The sequence below is a fragment of the Siniperca chuatsi genome, linkage group LG8, assembly GCF_020085105.1.
Source record: "Siniperca chuatsi isolate FFG_IHB_CAS linkage group LG8, ASM2008510v1, whole genome shotgun sequence".
Lineage (NCBI taxonomy): Eukaryota > Metazoa > Chordata > Actinopteri > Centrarchiformes > Sinipercidae > Siniperca > Siniperca chuatsi.
The window spans coordinates 15,664,562-15,686,434 of NC_058049.1; the positions used below are offsets into that span (position 1 = coordinate 15,664,562).

At 38.7% G+C, this 21,873-nt stretch overlaps 1 protein-coding gene across 1 annotated transcript in view; it reads left to right on the forward strand.

Moving 5' to 3' along the window:
* The first annotated feature begins 1,101 nt into the window (after nucleotides 1-1,101).
* LOC122879990 (protein diaphanous homolog 1-like) overlaps nucleotides 1,102-21,873 on the forward strand; it is a 102,074-nt gene continuing 81,302 nt past the window's right edge. The window contains 1 exon segment of the mRNA XM_044204684.1: nucleotides 1,102-2,093. Within this exon segment, the coding sequence (XP_044060619.1) occupies nucleotides 1,995-2,093 (99 nt within the window). The 5' untranslated portion in view covers nucleotides 1,102-1,994.

Genomic DNA, 21,873 nt, shown 5'->3' on the forward strand with positions numbered 1-21,873 from the left:
CAATTGCATTTGTGAATGCAAACAAATCATTTTAGAGAACAATAAAAAGTAGGCTACATCTCAATTGCTTCCTTTTGGTACATTAACTTTGCTTGACAAGATGTACTAACTCTGGTGACACTGCAGCGCCTGCCACCGCTTGGTAGCGCTCCAAGTCTGATGATTTGTTCGCACAGTATGATTACAGTACAAAATGACAAAGTGCCAAAGCCACACATGTTAAAACATCACCTTAAGAAAATACAAAAAACACCTGCACAAAACAGAGACCGAACTGCAGCAGCATCACTGGTCTTGTTAGTTCACCAAGGAAGGGAAGGTTAGATTACCTACATTTGAATCATTGTAACACATGCACAATACAAGATCTGGCTTAGCTCCATCAGCCAAATTCCTTGGCAGATATGTGAGATAAGATGACATGCCTGTTTAACACGCCTAGGCGTGTGCAACCTTAGATGTCTGAGTAGGCTACAGGTTTTCTGGTCAATCTTAGTCTACATCTGAATTTAAGAGTCAAGGAGACAGAAATGTGGGTCACAGAGAGAAGATTTTTGTAATGTGGTAATGTTATATTGCCGGTAGAGAAACAGTGGCCAGAGCTGTAGGAGATTCTCTCTTGTAGAACTTTTATGCTGCATGAAATGAATAAAATAGAAGGAAAAAAAGAATAGCCTATTCTTCAAATTGCCCCCGGAAACCTCTTCTCCCTCGAACTGATTTAACCGTGAACTACTTCCAGTATGAACTTTTGGTTAAACTAGTGTGTAGGGGTGGGATGCCAGAGGTTACTGTTGAACTCACAAATCTGTGATAGAAGTTTTTAACTTGATAACTCCATAGTCGTAGCCTACCTACCAGTATCAGTCATACTTGTATTAATACTCAGATTAACTGGCCTGTGCTGCCTGCTGGTGGTGGGTTATTCTACTACACTGCTCATTTGACCGCCTGTGTGGTTTTTAGACTCTGTTTTTATTCAATTTCAGATTCTAGATTATAACAGTATGTATGACACGATACATTGTTACATCACATCCCGTGTAGTTCTAAACGCAAGTGATGAACAGCGATGCCATGGAAACACTACGATGGAAATTTGGACAATTTCTATCGCTTTAGTCAGCAGTTAAACTAGTAAGACTAGTCCTCATTTTACCGCGGATCCCTGTAACTCTTTGATGGAGCTGTGGTGATCCCTGGACCTCATGCCAGAACTGTCAGTTAAATCCTCTCAGGTGTAGTTGCAGCGCAGGCTCCTCCCCAACTAGCTCTGACCGGACTGTCAGAATTCAGAACAGGAAGACTGATCTAGGGCTCGTAGCGCTTCCTCGCTGTCATTCAGGGGTTAAAAAGTTAACTAAACTTGTAGCAGTTATGGAAACAACTTTGGGAGACACCGTCGGGCTAAGTCATCGGTAACACCAACTCGTCGCTCGTGTTGTAGTCGCCAAAACAACTCGTGGAAGTGGGAAGAGCGGAGTTTGTTTTCCCACGGAGACTTTACCTATTTTAGCCAGACAAGCTAACATAGCTAAAGCTAACGTTAGCACAGTTAGTACCTCATACTGTCGGGACTTAAAATCCACATTGTTAAAGCTTTGCTTTGTGCTACACGTGGAAACTGGTAGAATAAAGTACTCATTTGTATTTTATAAACGCAACAGGCTGTTTTCGTACTTTTCGTCCCGAGGACTTGGTATTGTGCTTTGAATTTCCCTCCTTCAGTGATACAGACAAGCGGCGGCTTAGCGAGGGGTTCGCTTTGGTGTAGTTGGCTTTCTACCAAATCATTAGCAACACTGTGCTAATTGTGGCTAGTTAGCCAGGGCACTAGGCTAGGCCCAAGGGAATTAACAGTTGGCTTTTTCGAAAGTTAAAAAACATCGTCGGAGGAAACATTTGCTTTGTTTTTTACGCGTGAGTGCGGGGAGATTACCGCCGCACGGGTTTATTTTGACACCCAATTCAAGGAAACGGATTAATTTATAAATATGGATCCACATTCGGGGAATTCTGCCTCAGCTCCTGGTCCCAAGAAAGAGAAGAAATCAAAGAAGAACTACGAGGATGGAGATGGGAAAAAGAAATTTGTGAGTATCCTACAGGTTTAACTTGTTGCACTTTTATGATCTGTTTGGGTACGTAGGGCTCAAAAGCGTTGCACCCAACTCCACTGATGGTTACATTTTCTTCCTCTCATGTTTCGAGTAAAGCAACAAACAGCCACCATACCTGTAATTACTTGCGTTCCCTAAAGCTGTGCACCAGCTGTCAATAGAGCTTGAAATGTTACCCTGTAAGATTCACGATTGAAGTCAAGGTAAAAGTCAGCATATGAGGAAGTAGCTGGCCCTCCAACTTGAAGACTTGCACTGTGCAATAAACCTGAAGTTATGCAGTGCTGAGAAATTGCAAAACGCCAATCAGAATCAGCTTTATTAGGCAAGTATGTGTACACTTAGAATAGACAGGACTATTATGTTGACTAGTATGCGAATAGATAGTTGTGTGTGTGTGTGTATGTATAAAAAAATCAGTCAACAAATGAGCCAGAGGTTTATTATTTTTTATATTTCACTATTTGACAAACTATAAAGACCCATCCATTAGTACAACCACATATACTAAGTTATGTTTTTTTTTTTTTTACAGAGAAGTATTTTAAACACTATATAAAACAAAAACATGTTAATAGAATTGTGTCAAACGACACTTGTTATGGTAAGGTGTGGCATTAGCACAATGAATATTCTCAAAGTGACTTAAACATGATGACGTCATGTGGTGTCTACCTGGCTGTGTCAGCATGTGTTAGTCAGTGTGGTGTCTTCTGGGAGCAAGAGCTGTACAATCATCAGCAGTAAAAACTGTTTTGTAACTTAACCCCTTGGTCATGTCTAGCAACAGGTGAAAACTGATATTGCACACACTGACAAATGGTAACCATAGAGGATGCACAGAAGACACATCTGGTCACCGAGTAACCAATTCCTCCACACACACACACACACACACACAGATAGTCATTTGAGTGGATCCCCAATAAAATTAGTATTTTTTGGACAAATTGTAGTGTTAAACTTCTGTTTGGTGTTATATGGTTATAATTATGGTTATACATGTATGTTGAAAATTTACCTGAAAATTAAACAAATAAAATCCCAAATCTGTAAATACACTGCAGACACACAGCAGCTGGCAGAAAGAGGTCATATTATACAGAGAAATATTAGCTTTTTCTTGGTGAATAAATGTTAAAAAGGGAAGCTAAAGGGCAACAGGAATGCTGAGCTTTCAAGTTTCATCAGGGGTCATAACACCATCAAGCACATCATGTTTAAATAGAAAATAGTTTAAAAACACGCACATAAAGGACAACCATTTACTGCTTACTGCCGTTAGAAACTTAGTACAATTAGCTCATAATTAGCCTGATCAGCTACCATCAGTAATCAATACAAATGCACAATATTAGTAATCAAACCAATAACTAACCACAGTCAGCGTCAGACAACCTTATCATACTTTAGTTACCTATTGTTTCTGAAGTGGTGACAAAACATTAACAAATATAGGCTACATACAGTATTATCAGTTCGAATTAAACTGAAGCTCCTTGCATGCTGGGAAAATATTACGCCAAACTCCCTTTAAGAAATAAGACGTTAACATTTCCTTACGTGTCTGCTTAAACACATAACTCTAGAAACACAAGATAAAAGGCGTCATATGTTGACAGTCTTCTTGTCAATTTGGCATCAATATAATCTATAGATAAGATAAACTTTATTTCTGTACTTTTTGTACTTAACATTTTGGATGTTCTCGCCTCAGTTTGCTACCAGCCTCCGCTGTTTAGCTGAGCTATTTTAGTGGCAGAAGACTGTGGGAATGAAAGGTGAACGTTTCAAAAATTTAGATTTCTCACTAAAATATGTGCTGGTTGGTGGATCAGATACATGCCGAATTAAACACAGACTCCTAATGCTGTTAATTCACCGTCTGTCGTGTGTGTGTGAAATTGTATTTGCGGAGTTAGTTATTTTGGTCGTTACCAAAGTAACTACCCAGTTTGCTGCTTCCCGTTTGGTGCTGGAGAGATACAGTATGTTAGCAGAGGGTAAGAAACCGGGTTTTTGACGGTGAGGTTTTTTTTGTTTATTTCTATGATCAACAGTGATGTTGCTAGGTATGCAGGACGCGTGCCTAGCAACATCACTGTGCATGTATGCCAACGATAGTGTTAATAGTTTGTAGTCTGTCTTTGTTGGACATGGTTTTGATGACAAGAACTGGCACAGTAGTACAGTCAGTCTAAACTAGCATACAGACACAGTCAGTGGAGTAGTGAAAAGCTGTCCATACTGACATAATATTACAATGGTGTTAATATACGCACAGGTTTAGGTAGGGCTATAAGTAAACATGAGTCACAGATAGAAACCAATTGTGCAATGTCCTGAGATTACACTGCATACCTGAGTCTGTGTTTGCAGCTAGACTGCCCATCTTAGAATGAGGTATGACCTTGACTTCAGTACGCCACTAACTCTGAAATTTGAACCCATTCTGTCAAAATATTTATTACAACACAGTCAGAGTTCAGACAGAGGTTAAGGGGTGTAGAATGTGTAGTGTACTTGATCTACATTGTGATGTCTCTGTAAACTATCTTGCCTGTGGCATTAACTTATCTATGACTTCATCGCTCTCCACTTTCGCCTCTTCTCAGACATACCAGTGATAATAACTTGATGCGATATATACGACTTAATGATGTGTATGTGTGGTCTCCAGTCAGCTTGGTCTTTGGTATTCCAACCCAAAATCATCCTTGTGTGAATGTCTCTCCATCGTGTTGTCTGGGACTGGATGAAGCATTGTGGGTGGGTGATCCAGTTTTAGTCGTTATATATTTTTCTAGACACGGTCACAGTTTTTGTTTGAATCTAAGATGGGATTGATGATTTTAAAAAAAAATACTGTATGTTGTTGGAAAAATGGTTTGGCATTCAGACAAATACTATGGCTGTTTACAGCATGCAGGCAGGATATTTTTCTAATATTGTTTTTTTTTTTTTTTTTTAATTACCAAAATAAGTCTTTATATTCTGTCCCACCAGGACATCTGTCACCTGTCATCACCATTCAGTGCACCAGATGTTGCCCAACTTCAGCATCAACCCCAATAATGTTTACTACAGCCTTTCCCCACAAAAACATACTGTATTGGTGTAATGTTCCCCTGCTGTGTGTAACCATGTCTGTAAGGCTGAGCACGTGTGTCTTAGTGCACACACTGACTGTTTTTTTGGCATATGTAACCTGTAGTTATGCTTCACAGGAATACTTAACATGATTTGCTGTGCTTACAGATACCTCTGTAGCTGAGCATGATCCGTGTATTTAGTTTGAAGCCAAAAGCAGGTCATTTTAGCTGTGCTCCCTGAAGCGCTATCTGTGTTCTTTAGGCCCTGAGAGACAGAAAGATCAGCAGCCATGAATGTTGTTGACATAAACAGGCTGGCTCAACCCAGCAGGCAGGCGTTGTGTGGATTAGCCAGGGATCACTGCCTTGGACAGTTGTTTGGGATACAAGGTGAACTGTAGATCACAGATTCTGGATCTGAAACACCTTGTTGAGTTTGGCATGTTATCTGTTTTTTAGGTGAAAAGTTTGCTGAATTATCTCAAGCAGAAGTTGACTTTTTTTCAGGCACTGATAAGGAATATTGGTTATCAAGGAGACCAATAACGAATATTTGGATTGAGTTGTGTAACTTGAGCATGTTCTTCTTGGGCTTCTGGGACATCCTTGCATTTCTCTCAGAGCTTGATTGATTATTTAGGCTACTAGTTATTGGCATTTCATATTGTCATTTCAATAAATTTTATTATACCATGGGTTGGATTTTGAGCCAGAATTATAGAACTTTCCTTTCAGAGAGTTGAAGCTGTGTCAAAATTGCACTCTAATGGGAAAGAATATGGCCAATTCTGATAATTGGAAAATTTATAATTATCGTCATACAGAATGTAATTTGTAACTTCTTACGTAATTTCCAACATTTAAAACAAACCTGCAGATGCACATTACACTTTTCCTGGAACTGGAAGAAGACCAGCCCATTGTACTTGATGCCAAACAGAGAACCCTCAAGCAAGTGTCTAAGCAGCACATACTTTTCTCTTGTTGAATATTCAAAGACTTGGAATATATGCTTGCCTGCAACCTCAACCTACCAGTTGGATTACTTCTTTCATGTTAATAAATGATAATGGAAGTGATTTCTTTTTACTTTTTATGATGTTAATTATTATAATTGTGAATGTGGACTTAAAATAAGAAAATATATGGAAATAAAACATTTAGATGCTTAAAGAATCATTTTGTAATTGGATTGTACCACCTTGAATCAAAATCAAATTGTGAAGTACACAGAAATTCCCAGTTTTAGTGTCTTGATACATATTGGTTATTATTGGTTAACATGTTTGTGTTCATCATTTAAGGTCTGATTTATAGCAAAGAGAAGTGCACCCTCCTTCAATTATAACATATTGTGCCTGCATATGCAGTTGTGCTGCAGTGCACCTACTTCCTGTGGGAACCACCTCAGCAAATGCTTAATTTAAGATAACGCTCTGAATGAAGCCAGTCAGGTCACGACTCTTTAGTCACAAAGTCTGACTCAAGTAGTCTGAGTCAAGTAAAGTAGTACAAAATTTGGTGCACAGTGGGTCTCTTTTGCACTCTTTCTTTTTATGTATGTCTGCTCTATTCCCCCTGACACACACACCTAGGCACACACAAACATGCAGTTTCCTGTTCTCTACATCTCAGGGGAAGAAGAGCATACTGTGAGCTGAAGAATAGGATGACTGAGTGCCAGCGTGAAACTGGAGTGGTTAATGGACTGCTAGTGGCAGGGGCCTCTTGGCTCAGAGTGAACGGGAGTATTTAGAGAGCAAGGCTGAGCAAGGGAAAGCAAGTGAGCCATCAATAACCAGGGACTGGGGGAGGCAGAGACAATGATAGACAAATTGAGAGGAAGAGAAGAGTGTTTGACAGAATAGGTGTTGAATCATATAGAGCAGGAAACAGCTTCTGCACTTCTCTCTATGGTTCTCTCTATACAGCAGTTGTCATTCACTCTCAAGTTGGACCAGTATCTTGTCCAGACACCAGTGATTAGATGGAATAAAGACAAAAATCTGCCATGGATGAGCATAATGATAAACATTCATAGTGGTCTCTGCTGGGTCTGTCCTTACTGTACTTTACAGATCAAAAAGGGACAGCTGTTGGCTCAGCTGAGGACTGTGTTTGGTTTGCTTTGAAGCCTGTTCTGACTGGATGTGAGAGCTGAGTTGTGTAATAAAAGTACCGATGACCAATTTGTTTGGGCAGACAGTGGAATGCAGAGTCACTACACAGCTGAAATACCATACTTAGAAAGGAATCTCACCTTCACCTGGGTGGTTGTTTGATTCAGATGGGGGTTTTTTTTCAAATCTCAGACCCAGACTTCACAACTGTTTTTGTGAGCCTGTGTCTTCTGTTTTATAATACATTCATTACCTGATGGTATAGTATTGAGACATCTCACAGATGGGTAGTCAGTGGGTCCATGTAATGATGGTGGTCCTAGCATGTTGCTTTAGGCAGTCAGTCTCCATGCTTGCAGTGATTAGCCCTCCTCCACCACTAACACAAGCAGGGAATTTGCTAGTAACAAGATTGGAACAAAATACCCACTTTAATCGACTTACACAGACTTCTGAAGAGTCACATTAGCCTTGCTGAATGTTGGAATACATTTTTATGTTATGTCCTACTTGTGTTGTTGGTGCATAACACCATGTCTTGCAGTCTGCATAACACCAGGTCATGCTACCATGCATGTGTTTCTGTGATGCAAAGGAAACAGGCGATTCTGTTTCTCTGCATGTCATTCTTTGTCATGCTTATGCTTATTTCCCCTTACTCAGAGAAGAACTTTGAACAAATGCCTGTGTGCATATGTTGCCCGGCGCTATTAAATATTTACCACAGTCAGTTTCACTTGCCCAGATGTTTGTTGAAGGCCTTCACTAGGTGTAAAGTCTGTTCAGTTCAAATGAATAAACAAGCTAGTACAGACAGTGGGGTTTCACTTGTTTTGTTCACTCATGTCATGTACATGTGTACAGAGGTGGCAGTTTGAAGCTTCTATTGAGGTTTTTGAATGCCTTTCACATTTTATGACGTCATCACCCTAAAAAAATCCTCGAACAATATCCTCAATTTGAATAAATGTATTCATCGAATTCAACTTTCGTTAATGAATTTAACTCATCAGTTTCATCAACATAAATAGATATAGGCAGCAGGCTAATCTAGTAAGTCTATAAAATAGCAGTGATGTTGCTAGGTACACGTCCTGCGTCTCTGACGCGCTAAAATCCGAAAGGACGCAGTAAACTCACTGTTGACGCGTCCAGGGGACACAGCATATTTTCCCCCTGATAATGCTGATGTACATTGTGAACAACAATTCCATGTTGAAATCATAGAAATAAACAAAAGAAACCTTGATGTCAAAAAACCTGTTTCTTACCATCTGTGCACATACTGTATCTCTCCAGCACCAAACGGGAAGCAGCAAACTGGGTAGTTACTTTGGTATTAAATAGCAAGTTAGTAAAAGTTTTTCTTTATGGATTATATTGATGCCAAATTGACAAGAAGACTGTCGACATATGATGCCTTTTTATCTTGTGTTTCTAGAGTTATGTGTTTAAGCGGACATGTAAGGAATTTGTTAATGTCATTTCTTAAATGGAGTTTGGCGTAATATTTTCCCCGGAGCGTGCAAGGAGCTTCAGTTTAATTCGAACTGATAATACTGTATGTAGCCTATATTTGTTAATGTTTTGTCACCACTAGGGTTAGGGTGTCTGATGTTGTCTGTGGTTAGTTATTGGTTTGATAAATTTTTCAGTCTAATAATGTGCATTTGTATTGATTACTAACGGTAGCTGATCAGGCTAATTATCAGCTAAATGTACTCAGTTTTCTAACGGCAGTAAGCAGTAAATGGTTGCCCTTTATGTGTGTGTTTTTAAACTACTTTCCTATTTAAATATGATGTGCTTGGTGTTATGAGTTCTGATGAAACTTGAAAGCTCAGCATTCCTGTTGCCCTTTAGCTTCCCTTTTTAACATTTATTCAACAAGAAAATATTTCTCTGTATAATATGACCCCCTCTTTCTGCCAGCTGCTGTGTGTCTGCAGTGTATTTACAGATTTGGGATTTTGTTTGATTTTCAGGTACATTTTCAACATACATGAATAAACATAATTATAACCATATAAAATCAAACACGAGTTCAACATTACTATTTGTCAAAAAACACACATTTTATTGGGGACCCACTCAATTTCCCTGTGGGTCCCGGGGACTCGCTACATTGAAAACATATCAACATCACTGAAATAGGGCATAAATAGGCTTAAATGTTGTTTTTGAAAGGCTAAATGCCAACAAATATGGATTGAAGCAGAATATTTTGTTAGATAAAAACATGTTATGAATTTAGAATTTATTAGCTTAACAATCGCGCTGTGGTTGTAACAACCACAACTGTGGACAAAGCAGGTGGAAATATCGCTTTTCTACGTTTTCCACTTTTTACTCGAGTGGTCTTCTGCTGTTACCTTCATTTCACCTGGTTCACTGTCTCCACCGCTGCCTCTCTGCTCTGCTGTCCACTGTGTGTGTGTGTGTAGGAGCTGAGCCCCGCCCTTGGTCAAACGCACAGATTAATTACATTAATTGCACAGAAAATATTAATTGAGTTAATTTTGCCATCATGGATCTGCTCAAAAATGTAATGGGTTCTTCCTTGGTCCATGCTACACCCTTCCACCAACCACCAACTTTCATGAAAATCGGGCTAGTAGTTTTTCTCATTTTAGACAGATGGACGGTGGAGGTAGCCTAATAATATAAGTGTAGCCTAATCTTTTTCTGCAACTGTGCAGAAATTAGGGCCGAACAGTTAATCGGAATATTATTGAAATCACAATATGGCCAAGTGCAATATCCAAATTGCAGGAGCTGCAATTTTTTGATACAGGTAAAATGTATCACAACATACCATTATAAATGAAGCATTGTGGTGCTACAGAGATGCCCTGGCCTACAAATCATTTTCTCCAGATGTAAGGGAACATGCTTGTTTGGTACAGACCCCAGCAAAAATCACATCATCATTATCATCATTTTAATATGTTTTTTTTTTTTCAGTGAAAATTACTCGTATTGCAATATCTGTTGAAATATATATATTTTTTGCATATCATTCAGCACTAGCGGAAATGGGTTACAGGGTTTAAACAACATGAATAGACATGGAAAAAAAATTGATTTAGAATTCGAATGTCAACATTATGAATGAAGCATCGAGTCTTGAACTATTCAGTACAGCCCTAGAAAGATATGAAAATATGAAGCAACATGAATTTTGTGTTCAAACTACTCTGACCTTCTGGGTGTTCACTTATTGTTCACCCACTCATTTTGTCAACTGTTAAATCTTACTTCTCCTTTTACTCTTTATAGTTGCGTATGTGTACTACACACACATAAACACGCATATAGATATGTCAGTGTTTCCACCCTGTTCTATTATTTCTCAAATTCTGAGGGCTGTGACAGGAAGTTGAGCAAAAATAGCGAACAGGATGCTTCCTTATTCGTCCCCATTATTACTTACCCTTATCTCTCTCCCTCTCTCCTTTCCATCCATTGTGCAAGGAGGTACCAGTGGTCTAGTAAATATGTTTACACACATACACACAGCCCGCTCTCAAATCTTTGGAGGCCTGGATGCTTTAGAGGCCTGGATAATGTTAAAATATAGAGCAGGGTTTTATCATTGGAGCCTAATGCAACGGTTTGAAACATTCCAGCCTGCAGATGGATAACACTGAGCAGGCTAACTGTATTATCAGGTAAATCAAGACATTGTTTCTGCAGTTTAGTTTTTCAAATTACATTTTTTAATACTGAAAGCAGCACAAATTAAATTCCATTCATCTCTATTGTAATGGAGTAGTGGCAGAAATCTCAGATGGCAGCCTCAAAACCTAATTAGATAAAATAGAAACCATGTTGGTGGTCTCTGTTGGGAGAGGCAATGGTGGGATCTTTGTGATTCCTATTCCTATTAGTCTGGCTCAGTCTAAACTAGGGCTTCCACTGAGGATTGTTTTTGTCAACAAAATATCAAGAATAGTGAAAAATGTCAATCAGAAGTTCACCATTATATATGACAAAAAGAAAAGCAGCACATACTAGGGAATGTTTGGAATTTTTGATTGAAAAAGTTACAGACTACAGGGCTCAACACTAACTTAAAAGTGGTTGCCTGACTGGCAACCAGGTATCAGTTTTTGGTTGCCGAAACTGAAAATATGGTTGCCATTTTAGGTAACCTTATATTTTGTGTAATTAATATAGTATGTCAGCTTAATAATGAAAATGTGACATAAAAGAATGTTTAAAAACTTTATTACATTAACCAAACAAAATTCTTTTGTAGTTTGTTTTCCCACATTAAAAATAACTAATTCCTTTAAAACAGTCAATGTTGAATATTGGTTTCACACGGGAACCCCAGTCTTCTCTGTGAAAGTCCTGTGTTTCACCCATTACTTTTATATTTTATCCTTAAGTACATTTAATAGCAAACACTTCAGTAGAGTTTTGAGATCAAGACTTCTTAAGTTGTAATCAGGCTTGAAATGATTAACCGTTGATCAATATATTAAAATAATTTTGCTTGTGTGCTGCATAATACCTTATTATCTTAATGAAAATGTACTGAAAGAAATCACAAATATATGTGACTCAAAGAAAGTTAATTTCGGACACTGTCAGAGAGTAAGAGATACTAGTTGGGTAAGGCTAGTTATTACTCTGAAAGTGGTTAAGACAACAAATGCATTATGATGTGATAGGTAGGGGTGTAACGTAAACATTCAACTGTAACAGTTAAGGCACTTAAATACTGGCATTTTGTCAATAAGAACAAATAAATAACAAAAATAAATAACACAAATGTCATTAATGCTCCATGTGGATAATTCCTGAACAACTGCAGCTTGTGTTCGTTTATACAGGGCAGGCACAACTGAATGACTAAAATGCACAAGTGAAGACACATTGTAGTGTAAGGCTCAAGTACTCTGACCATATGCTTAAATTGTGTATTCTCCACGGCTGAGTATGGTCACTTATCTGCAGCGATAACACTCCTATAGCATTAGTTATTACTTTGGCATGGTCCGAATCTGCAATGAGAGGCTGCCTGAACACTATGGGGAGAAGGACTCGCCTTCCAGTCTGTTTTTATCTTGTTTGCTAATCGTGATGCTGTTGTAAATGACATTGTCTCACCTCGGTCTTATAGTCATAAATGGATAAGCTCATACAGGGTGATGCTCTTTTTCATTCGTTCTCAGTCAGTCAGCTAGTCAGTGATAGAGGGCAGTGTTGTGAAGTGTATTTCCAGTATGTATGCTCAAGTATTCTCTTTGTCGTTTTAACAACAGGAGTTCACTTGTAAGCAGAGAGCTGGACAGACAGACTTGTAGACTGATCCTCAGAGATATGAATGCTCTTGACTGTGTGTGTTACCTATGTTGTGTATCAGGGGCTTAGTTAGGATTACAGTGTCACTCCTCCTCTGTGACTCTCCCCAGTCTCCCCCTGACAGATTACAGCTAATCTCAGACTGCTCTGTGTATCTCAACAGCACGACTGTAAACAGCATGGGCCTACGTGCTGCTCTCAAAACTGTGTGTGTGGAGGACAGCAGCCTCCACCTGTTACTAGGAATGGAGCAAGACGTAAGACATTCAAGGCTGTGGAAGATAATTAGCTGCTGGACACACATGCACACCTTGCTGTGTCTTGGCGAGGAGTGTAGGAAACTAAGCTTAACCTTAAATCTGTCATTACTTTACATTATAATCACTATGTGAGCTGAGGTATAGCAGAGGCTTTAGTACCCATAGTCCAGTAATGTGTAGATGGAACTGTGTCAGACCACAGGCAATAGCAATAATATTAAATATGGATAAATCCCAAATAAAACTTAACAACATTTGAGGTTCTTTTCAACAGAACGCTGTGCAAAGATTTTTCATGGACATACTATAAAAAAAAAAATGTGTGCACATGGTTCCATAACACTTTATGAATAGTCTACTGCCAAAATTGGCTTGTGGAATTTCTGTGGGGTATTATAGGGAATAAGGACTGGAGATATTGACTTGGTCAAATACATCCATTATGTGTTTGACAGGATACAGGATTTTTCATGGCCCAACATTAGCTGAAGATGGTACCTGACAGGTATGGTTGGGGGACTGGGACAACTGGCACAGGAAATTGTGTTACTTGTCTTGAGTATGTGTAAAGTTTTGAGTTTTGCCCAAAACAAGTGTTTACTTGTGTACATATTTAAAATCTGCCAGCCTTGGGAAATGTCCAAATTACATTCAAATAAAAGTAGAAGACTAAACTAACTAATTTGTGAGTATCTAGCTATAAGTACACCAAAATGTAAAAGGAAATACACTTCCAATGAGTATCCATTTTGAGTCTCCAAGTGTACTTTTTGGATATTTGTCTAGACATATCCAAGAAAATACACCGTACAGATGAAGCAACAGATTTGTTTTAAAAAAAGAAACTCCGAAATGGAATTAATGCTGGGGAAATGACATTTTACATTGAGCTAATGTAGTTTAGTTACAGGTAGTAATTTTGTTATTACCTCCCTTTTTTACCCAGGTTGTATTTGTTCAGTTCACACCCCCAGTTGTTATTTGGGTACTGACATGTATTTGAAAATGTACAGTACACTCACATATCATAATCAGCTGTGCTCACAAGCTTGGGATTCACATCGTGGCAGTACACAAAGTGGACAGGGACACACCAACATTCACAAAGAGAGGCAAAGAATCTTCTGGTCCTCTCCCTCCTTAGCTTTGTGCAGTTTTTTTAGGCAGTTCTCATAACTTACAGTGTACACCTGTCTTAGGTCATAGATATTACATAGCTATTGTTAGGCTTCAAAGCCACCACAGGAACAAACCCTGCCTCTGTCTCTGTTCATTTAGAAGGCTGCAGTCATCAGTAGGAGCAGTCAATGATGCATGCATCAGCCAAGCGTCTGTGTGCTGATACAGTGAACTGAGTATGTGAGGGTATGAGGGAGGTAGTGAGAATTTGTGTGTGTAGGCGACACTTAACCAGTTCTTGTGGTAATATGGAGGTGAAAGTTTGAGATTTGTGTACAGTAGGTAATCTTGTGTTTGTATGTAAGTGTGCTAAAGGATGCTCCACTCTGCTTGTGAGCAGACGATGTGTGTAGGTGGAAGAGTTTAAATGTGCTGTGTTGCAGCCTCATCACTTCTAAGACTGTAGGCTTCAGGATACAACCGTTATTTAAATGACTCTGAAGGACTAACGCCCCACCACCAGTTTTTTTTTTCCTGTATTGAAATGACTGTTAGAAGTGCAAAGTAAGCTGAAGTCTGTGAAGTGTGCAGTCATGAAACTAAACCGACTGCAAAGGTAAAGTTTGTTTGGAGGATTTACAGCATCAGGCTAGGTGACAGCATTGGCAGTGAACCAGTGGAAAACTTTATTAGTGCTCAGGCAGAAATTACAGTAGCAGGAAATATAAAAATGGCTGTAGCCTATTACACTAAATGAAAAGAGAACCGCGCACACTCAAATAATCTTGATACCTTCATCATTTTGTATTTTGTATTGACATTTCAGGTGGCTGTATGAAGTTGTTCTTTTAAACTCTGGTGCTGCAACTATGCTTGCAAAGTGATTTTTACCATCATGATCTTTGAATCTGAAAATAGCTAATAAAATATGATTTATCTATCTTATGTGATGTTATTCAACAAATTATTTCGAATTGGCATTGTTGATTACTGTCTTGATGCTACAGTTTGCTCTCTTGTGAATGATGAGGATACAACAACCTCTTTAAAGCTTCTTTGTTGTTGGTGAAGATGGGGGGCTCTAACATGCTGTTGATTTTGCAGGGAGATGGAGATGTAGGTGGTAGTTGGGGGCTGACCGGATTATTTTAGTCCTTCTGTGTGTTTGTTTGGCTGTCTCTCCCACAAGCACTCAATCTACGGTTAACTGGTATTACCTAAAAGGGTTTATTGTATGTGTTATTGGACAATATACAGTATTTGTACATATATTTTTTCCTTCATAAGTTAAGTAGAATGTGTTTGAAATGCAATACAAGACTTTGCGATTGTTGAGGGCAGTTTCATACCTGGTGGAAATTAAGAGCTAACCACACTGCAGAACTTTGTGTGTATCTGAGTGTAGGTGTATGTGTGTGCTGTTTGGTCCCCTTTTAGTCACATCTGCTGTATAGCAGCTGATCTTTGCGAGTTTCATGGCCACCGTAGTTTCTCCTACACACTTGGAAGGGGAGGGCGATGCAAGCGGTATTCAAATGGTTGCAAACTGCAGTTTCACCGCTAGATGCCACTAAATCCTAGACACTGGATCTTTAACTAATATTAACCAAACATTTTCAAGGCATTACTCTGTAAATTCAGAGGAAGGCTAGTATTAAATTTCCATATGGTTGGCATAGTTGCGCTGTGCTGTGGGCTGCTATGAGCAAGTGATATGGATAAAACGCAAGTGGCTTTTCATAGAACATAAATGGCATTATGAAAGGTGTTGCATATGTGGTGTGATGGATTGGAGGATTGAGGTTTGTCCTCAGTGTAATAAATGTCAGTTGCATGCAAGGAAGGCACCTCCTCCCTTGCTGAACTAAAAACACTGAAATTAATTGCTTTACAACTCTTTATTGATGGGTGATTTTATTCATTTTCAAGTTATTATTAATTACTGATTGTGTTAACCATCAATTAATTAAACAGGATCATTTAACCATTTGCAAGACCCCTGAAGTCCTTGATAGGCCACAATGGAAATGCATACAATTGCGTCATGCAACATCGTGGATACAGCAGGCTATATTGCACTGTTGGGAAAAGGGTATAGTGTACTTGTGGAGGACTGCTGTCAAAGTATCAGACCTCGCAGTCTTGGTAAAAATATTGCGTTTGCTCTTTTTTTTTTGCCCTCTCTTGCTCTTTTTGTCAGTGTTTGTGTTTCTCCTTGTCACAGGTTGCTTGGAAGTAACTTACATGTGTCAACAGGCAGGGTTCCTCTGAAACAGTGACTACAACGTTATCATACTCTGCTCTTTTTGTGCAGTGTACTCAAATGAGCATTTGTGATAGATTAAAAATGGTCATTTTTTTCAGGATGTCTTGCTTTTCAAGGTTTTTCAGCTTAGGGCAAAGTAAACTCTTAAAAAAAAAAAAAAAACTTCACTCCTCACTACTTTTAACCTTGGAACCCTGTTAACCAGCTTTGTGTGTGTGCCATACGCAGTGATCTTGCTAGATACGGTCGAGGGGAACCACACAATTTTTTCCCCAATAAGGGTACATTGTGAACAAAAAATCTGTGTTGAAATCATAGCAATAAACAAAAGAAACCTCGCTTTTAGAACACAAGTTTTACCTGGAACGTTTTGGCAGTGCACCAGTTGTTGTGTATCAGCTGTAGTATGCTAATAAACTTAGCCCGGTTAGTCAAGCTCATGTAGTATCGCTGCTCAACTGTATGGGAGCATTACAGTTTCCCGACTAGTTACAGTGAACATGGACACAGATTAGTGTCAAACTGTATGCCAACATTGTTCAACTGAAGTTGGGTTTGTCTGTGGAAACACTTCAGACACGTCCCTTACAATGGCATCACCCAAATGCGTCAAATAGCTTAACGAGATAAAAACAGACTGGAAGGAGAGTCCTTCTTCCCACAGCGTTCAGGCAGCCTCTTACTGCAGATTCGGACCGTGCCAAAGTAATAACTAAAGTTAATGCTATAGGAGTGTTTATCTCTGCAGATATGAGACCATACGTCTAGAGAATACAGGATTTAAGCATATGGCCAAAATGCTTGAGCTCTGCTACAATGTGCCTTCACGTGTGCATTTCAGTCAGTTCGTTGTGCAGCTCTTTATAAACAAGCACACGTTCAGGAATTATCAACAGGTCAGAGTCTTACGATGGAGCATTACTTATTTATTTGTGTTTATTTATTTTTTCTTATTAACAATATGCCAGTATTTGAGTGCCTTATCTGTTACAGTAAGAATTATGGCCAGTGAGCCACTGTTTCAAAAGTTTATTTAAAACCCTAAAACCGAGGTACATACCGAACTGTGAATTTTGTTTACCATTAAACACCTAACATGAATATAACCATATAACATCAAACATGAGTTTAACACTACAATTTGTTTCATAAACACAAATTTTATTGGGGACCCACTCAGCTTTCCCTGGGACCCACTGAAATGACTACCTGTGGGTCCCGGGGACTCACTACATTGAAAACCTATCAACATCACTGAATCTGTCAGGGTTTTTGGTAATTTCCTGCTAGACTGTATGCATACAAAACTTTTCAGCTGTTTCTGGGCGTGCCTGCCTAAGAGCTGCTTCCCCCCGGATGATATCATAAGTACACTCTGGATGTAGCCATGGCAACATTATAAACAATATGAACTCAATGTGGTTAACAAGATGACACACACCACACACACACTGCACTGCATCCCCACAACCATCTTTTTCTTCAACTTAATGTTCAGTGGTCAGAGGTTTTCAAATATACAATCTAGATATTACACCTATCTTTTTTCAAAATATATACAGTAGAAATAATATGCCTTCTCCCACGCTTCCATTACCCTCCATCTCCACCTATATAAAGGTGTGTAAAGCATGTATAGATTGGCAGTTACCCCTTTAATGCAATTCTTTATCTATTGCATTTCAGCTTTTTCCGGTTTCTTATTCCATTTTGCCTTTATATAACAAAGGTCCCTGGCCAGTCCCTGGCTGGGACTTGTGATTTCTTTTTTTAGTACTTTTTTAGGACACGGGACGTTTCTGTGAAGCTACATAGTAAGACAAAGTGACACTGCAAGAAAGGCTGCGACAGAATCAAAACCATCAAAATGTGGTACATGAATAGGCAGAGAATGACACTTATTCTTCCCTGGTGATCACTGATAAGTGAATCATGCTGACAAAACAAAAATATATGTATATCCAGCTGAAGTTGTGACTTTAAGACCTCCAGTCCATTCATTTGAACACAGATTGCAAAGGCCTTCTCCCAGTGCTTCAATACTTCCAGGTTAGTGTACCATAATCCTAGTTTGATAAGAAAATGTGAATGCTCCCAACTCAGTACTTAGTACTCACACAGACTTAAAATGGTTAGCATCATGTCAGATCTCAATTCGATCTGTGCTGGCATCACAATACGTTTTAGTGTGCTCATGCCATTAGTGTATAGGCCTACATGATTAATAGAAAGCTGTCGCCTGCTGGATATATTTAAAACAAAAACAAACTTGCCTTGCATGAATGAACATGAATCATTAATGAATGAATATTGAATGAATATTCAAATATATATAAACATCTGTTGACACACTGGCATTGGTATTTGGGCCATCAGTAGTATTATGGGTGCTCTGGGTACAGGTGATCTATGAATATTTATAATATGTTGCTCTCAGGAATAGAGATAATACAGGATATAAGATTGACATAATACAATAATGATGGAATGCTATTCACTTAATTTGTAAATGTAGCCATAAGACAAATACAAAATATATCACATCCATATCACATTTGCAGTATCTGTCAGTAAAATCATATTTTTTCCCTGTTGTGCAGCCCAACCATTCACCTAGTGTGCATACATTTTGAATCATCTGACAGAACTGTGTGTGTTTCACTCATTTGCCTGTAAAAGTTGCCTGTCTGCTTTCTGCCAGTCTGCATTTACTTAGTTTTCTTGCTATGATTTCCATAATCTCCCTCACCACTCTCAGGACCTGCTACTTAAATATGTATGCATAGACAGGTGCAGGTACGCACACACAGAGAAACATCAGCAACAGTGTGTGATTATATCGCTGTCACAAGCCAAATGCATCTGCTGATTTGCGTTCTCTTCAGCTCACTGGTCTTAGAGACAGACAACCAGACAGACAGACAGACCATTCCTTAACCTCCTTATTTTTGCTGCTACCTTCAGGGCTGTGTAGTCATGCTGTCTTTGGAGCACTTATATGTACTGTATGTGTGTCTGTGCCCGTGTGTGGGTGTGTTGTAAAGGGTTTTGCAAGGGATGCACTGACTGTGAAATTCTTGGCCAATAGATGTTTTAAATAACAATTTGGCTTCACTTTGGCCACTGCCATTGTGAATGTCATCCCATTTTACCAATAGCAGCCAACAAGGTGAATATCGGCCGATACAGATGTTCGGCCTATATATTGGTGCCTCCCTAGGCTTTGCGTTGGGGCACTGCAAGGGGTTTGTCCTGCACAGAAAATTGCAAATCAGCATTCAGTGCACCACTCTTGATTTCTTACTTTTCTGAACATCCCCTCACTTGCAACTGTGCAGTTTTAATTTTCATTTACACCTGTCTGTGTAGGTTCAGTGTTTTCAACCCAGCCCTCATTAAAACATAATTTTGCATTATTTATGATTGTCACAACTTTACCGATTGAATTTTGGGAAACTTAGCCTAATACTTTGCTGCAGGTTTTTTCAATTCAACATTGAATTAAAAACAAAACAGAACAAAAATGTTACCAGTCTCTAGTGTTGGTGGATGAAACTCCTTCTCTATTAGGAAATCTGGATACTGTAATAGATCCATTTTGCTTAACTAGCTACTGTTACAAGCCTGCTGTTGTCTCAACCCAGTTGCTTACCTTAGTTAGGGGTTGGTGGCTTGATGTACACCCAAACTCTAGTAAGAGGGAGCATGTCACAGGGCTGAACAATTTATCGAAATATTATTGATATCGCAATATGACTGAGTGCAATATCCAAATCGCTGCAATTTTTTTGATAAAGGTAAAATCTCTGACAAAACAGCATTATACTGTAATGACTACTATAGTGCTGCCACCTTTTTATTTTACCACTACATCCCCTCTGTGATTATGTCCAATTATTGTTAATATTTCAGGATAATTTGCTGCCCTGCTCTCTCCCTTGCCCCACACAATAGCAGACTAACATAGAATAGTGTTGCACACACCTCTATTAGAGCACACACCCACTGTCCATCATGTTTTCCATTCAACCCTTCTTCACCACAACTGGCACAAATGGGATTTTATGAGCCATGCAGTTACATTCAGCTAAGCGAGGAACACACAGTCTCATAATGTCTCATTATTATTCATCTAACTGTAAGAATGAGTAAGGCCTATACAAAATTATGATTATTTTATGTTTTGGAAATCATCCTCTATCGACCATAAGTCAGGTTAGGTGGTGTGGAAATGCAGGACATTTGTTTTAAATTACTTTCTTTCTTTTTTTTCGAGAGTTAATCTCAAAATTCTGACTTTAAACTCAGAACTAAAGTCAAATTTTCACATGTGGCTCTAACATACTTTCGCACCAGAAGCTGAGTGGATTTTTTTTAATGTTATGTTAAGAATCAATGTAGCTAACACACACATTCATGCAAGTTTTTATGTTGGTATTATACTTCTGACAGTAGCATGAATAACTAGGGCTGGGGGATAACTCAGTATTATTGTGTTTGGACTTTCAATGGATTAATATATGATCATCATGTAATCATTTTACAAAACTGTCATTCAATGTAACCATTCTAAGCAGATTGTAATTTAAAAGCTAAATCAATAAAGCTTTTCTTTTAAAGAGTTTTGGCTGATGTAATTCTAAACAGTGTAAAATAGTTAGTTGCACTGAACATTAGATTATTTGATACATAATTGTTGCATTTATTGCCATATTATGATATACTGTGTATCGGAAAAATATTTTAATTAATATTGTAGTATTAAATTAATCTATATCGCCCAGGCTTATGAATAACCAATTAATACTGGGATAATAGCTGGCATTGGCTCATGCATTTAATTGGAGGCTCTGGTACTCAGAGCAGTTCTGAAAGTGTTTCTCAAGCGGTTCATTATTGTTTTTATGGTTCCCCTCAGACAGAGAGACAGTACTTATTTGCCCATTTGACCCCCTCAAAGACAATCCTGGCTCAAACACTGTAGTTAATTTTGTCTATGAGTGCATATATTGTTAACTGTACTTGTGGGTTGAAAAGCGGAACTTTACACATAACACTTTGTTAAATTCAAGAATGGTTGTCTCTTCTTCCCCCTTCTATCTCTATCGCTTTCATCCTGACACACTCGTATTCAGTTTCCTGTGTGATTACCCAGAGTCCACTGCCTGTTGTCAGCTGTATATTTCCGTTCTGTGGACTGAATAGCACCACAACATTTGTGTATGTGTTTTTTTTCTGCCCCTCTGTGTCTGTGTCCATTGGTTGAGGGTCTGTTATTTAATGGCAGCTGTGTAAGCGTAAGCATCCTTCTCTTGAATGCTCTTCCCATAATCAGAGTGCCTTTTTTCTATCTACCTCTTATTCTCCTGCTACAAAAAAATATGCAATTAACTTCAACTACAACTAGCTGTGGCAGTTGTAGTAAAAGGACAGCCCACCTTATTGTAGGTATCCAGACGTCCCTTGACAAGGACACAGGAAGTCTTAATAACTACACTAAAGTTGTTACAGAATCTAAAGTAAATGTTTCAAAAAAGACTTTTAAAGACTTTACCTTTTTCAACAAGTGTTTGGTCAGTGAGG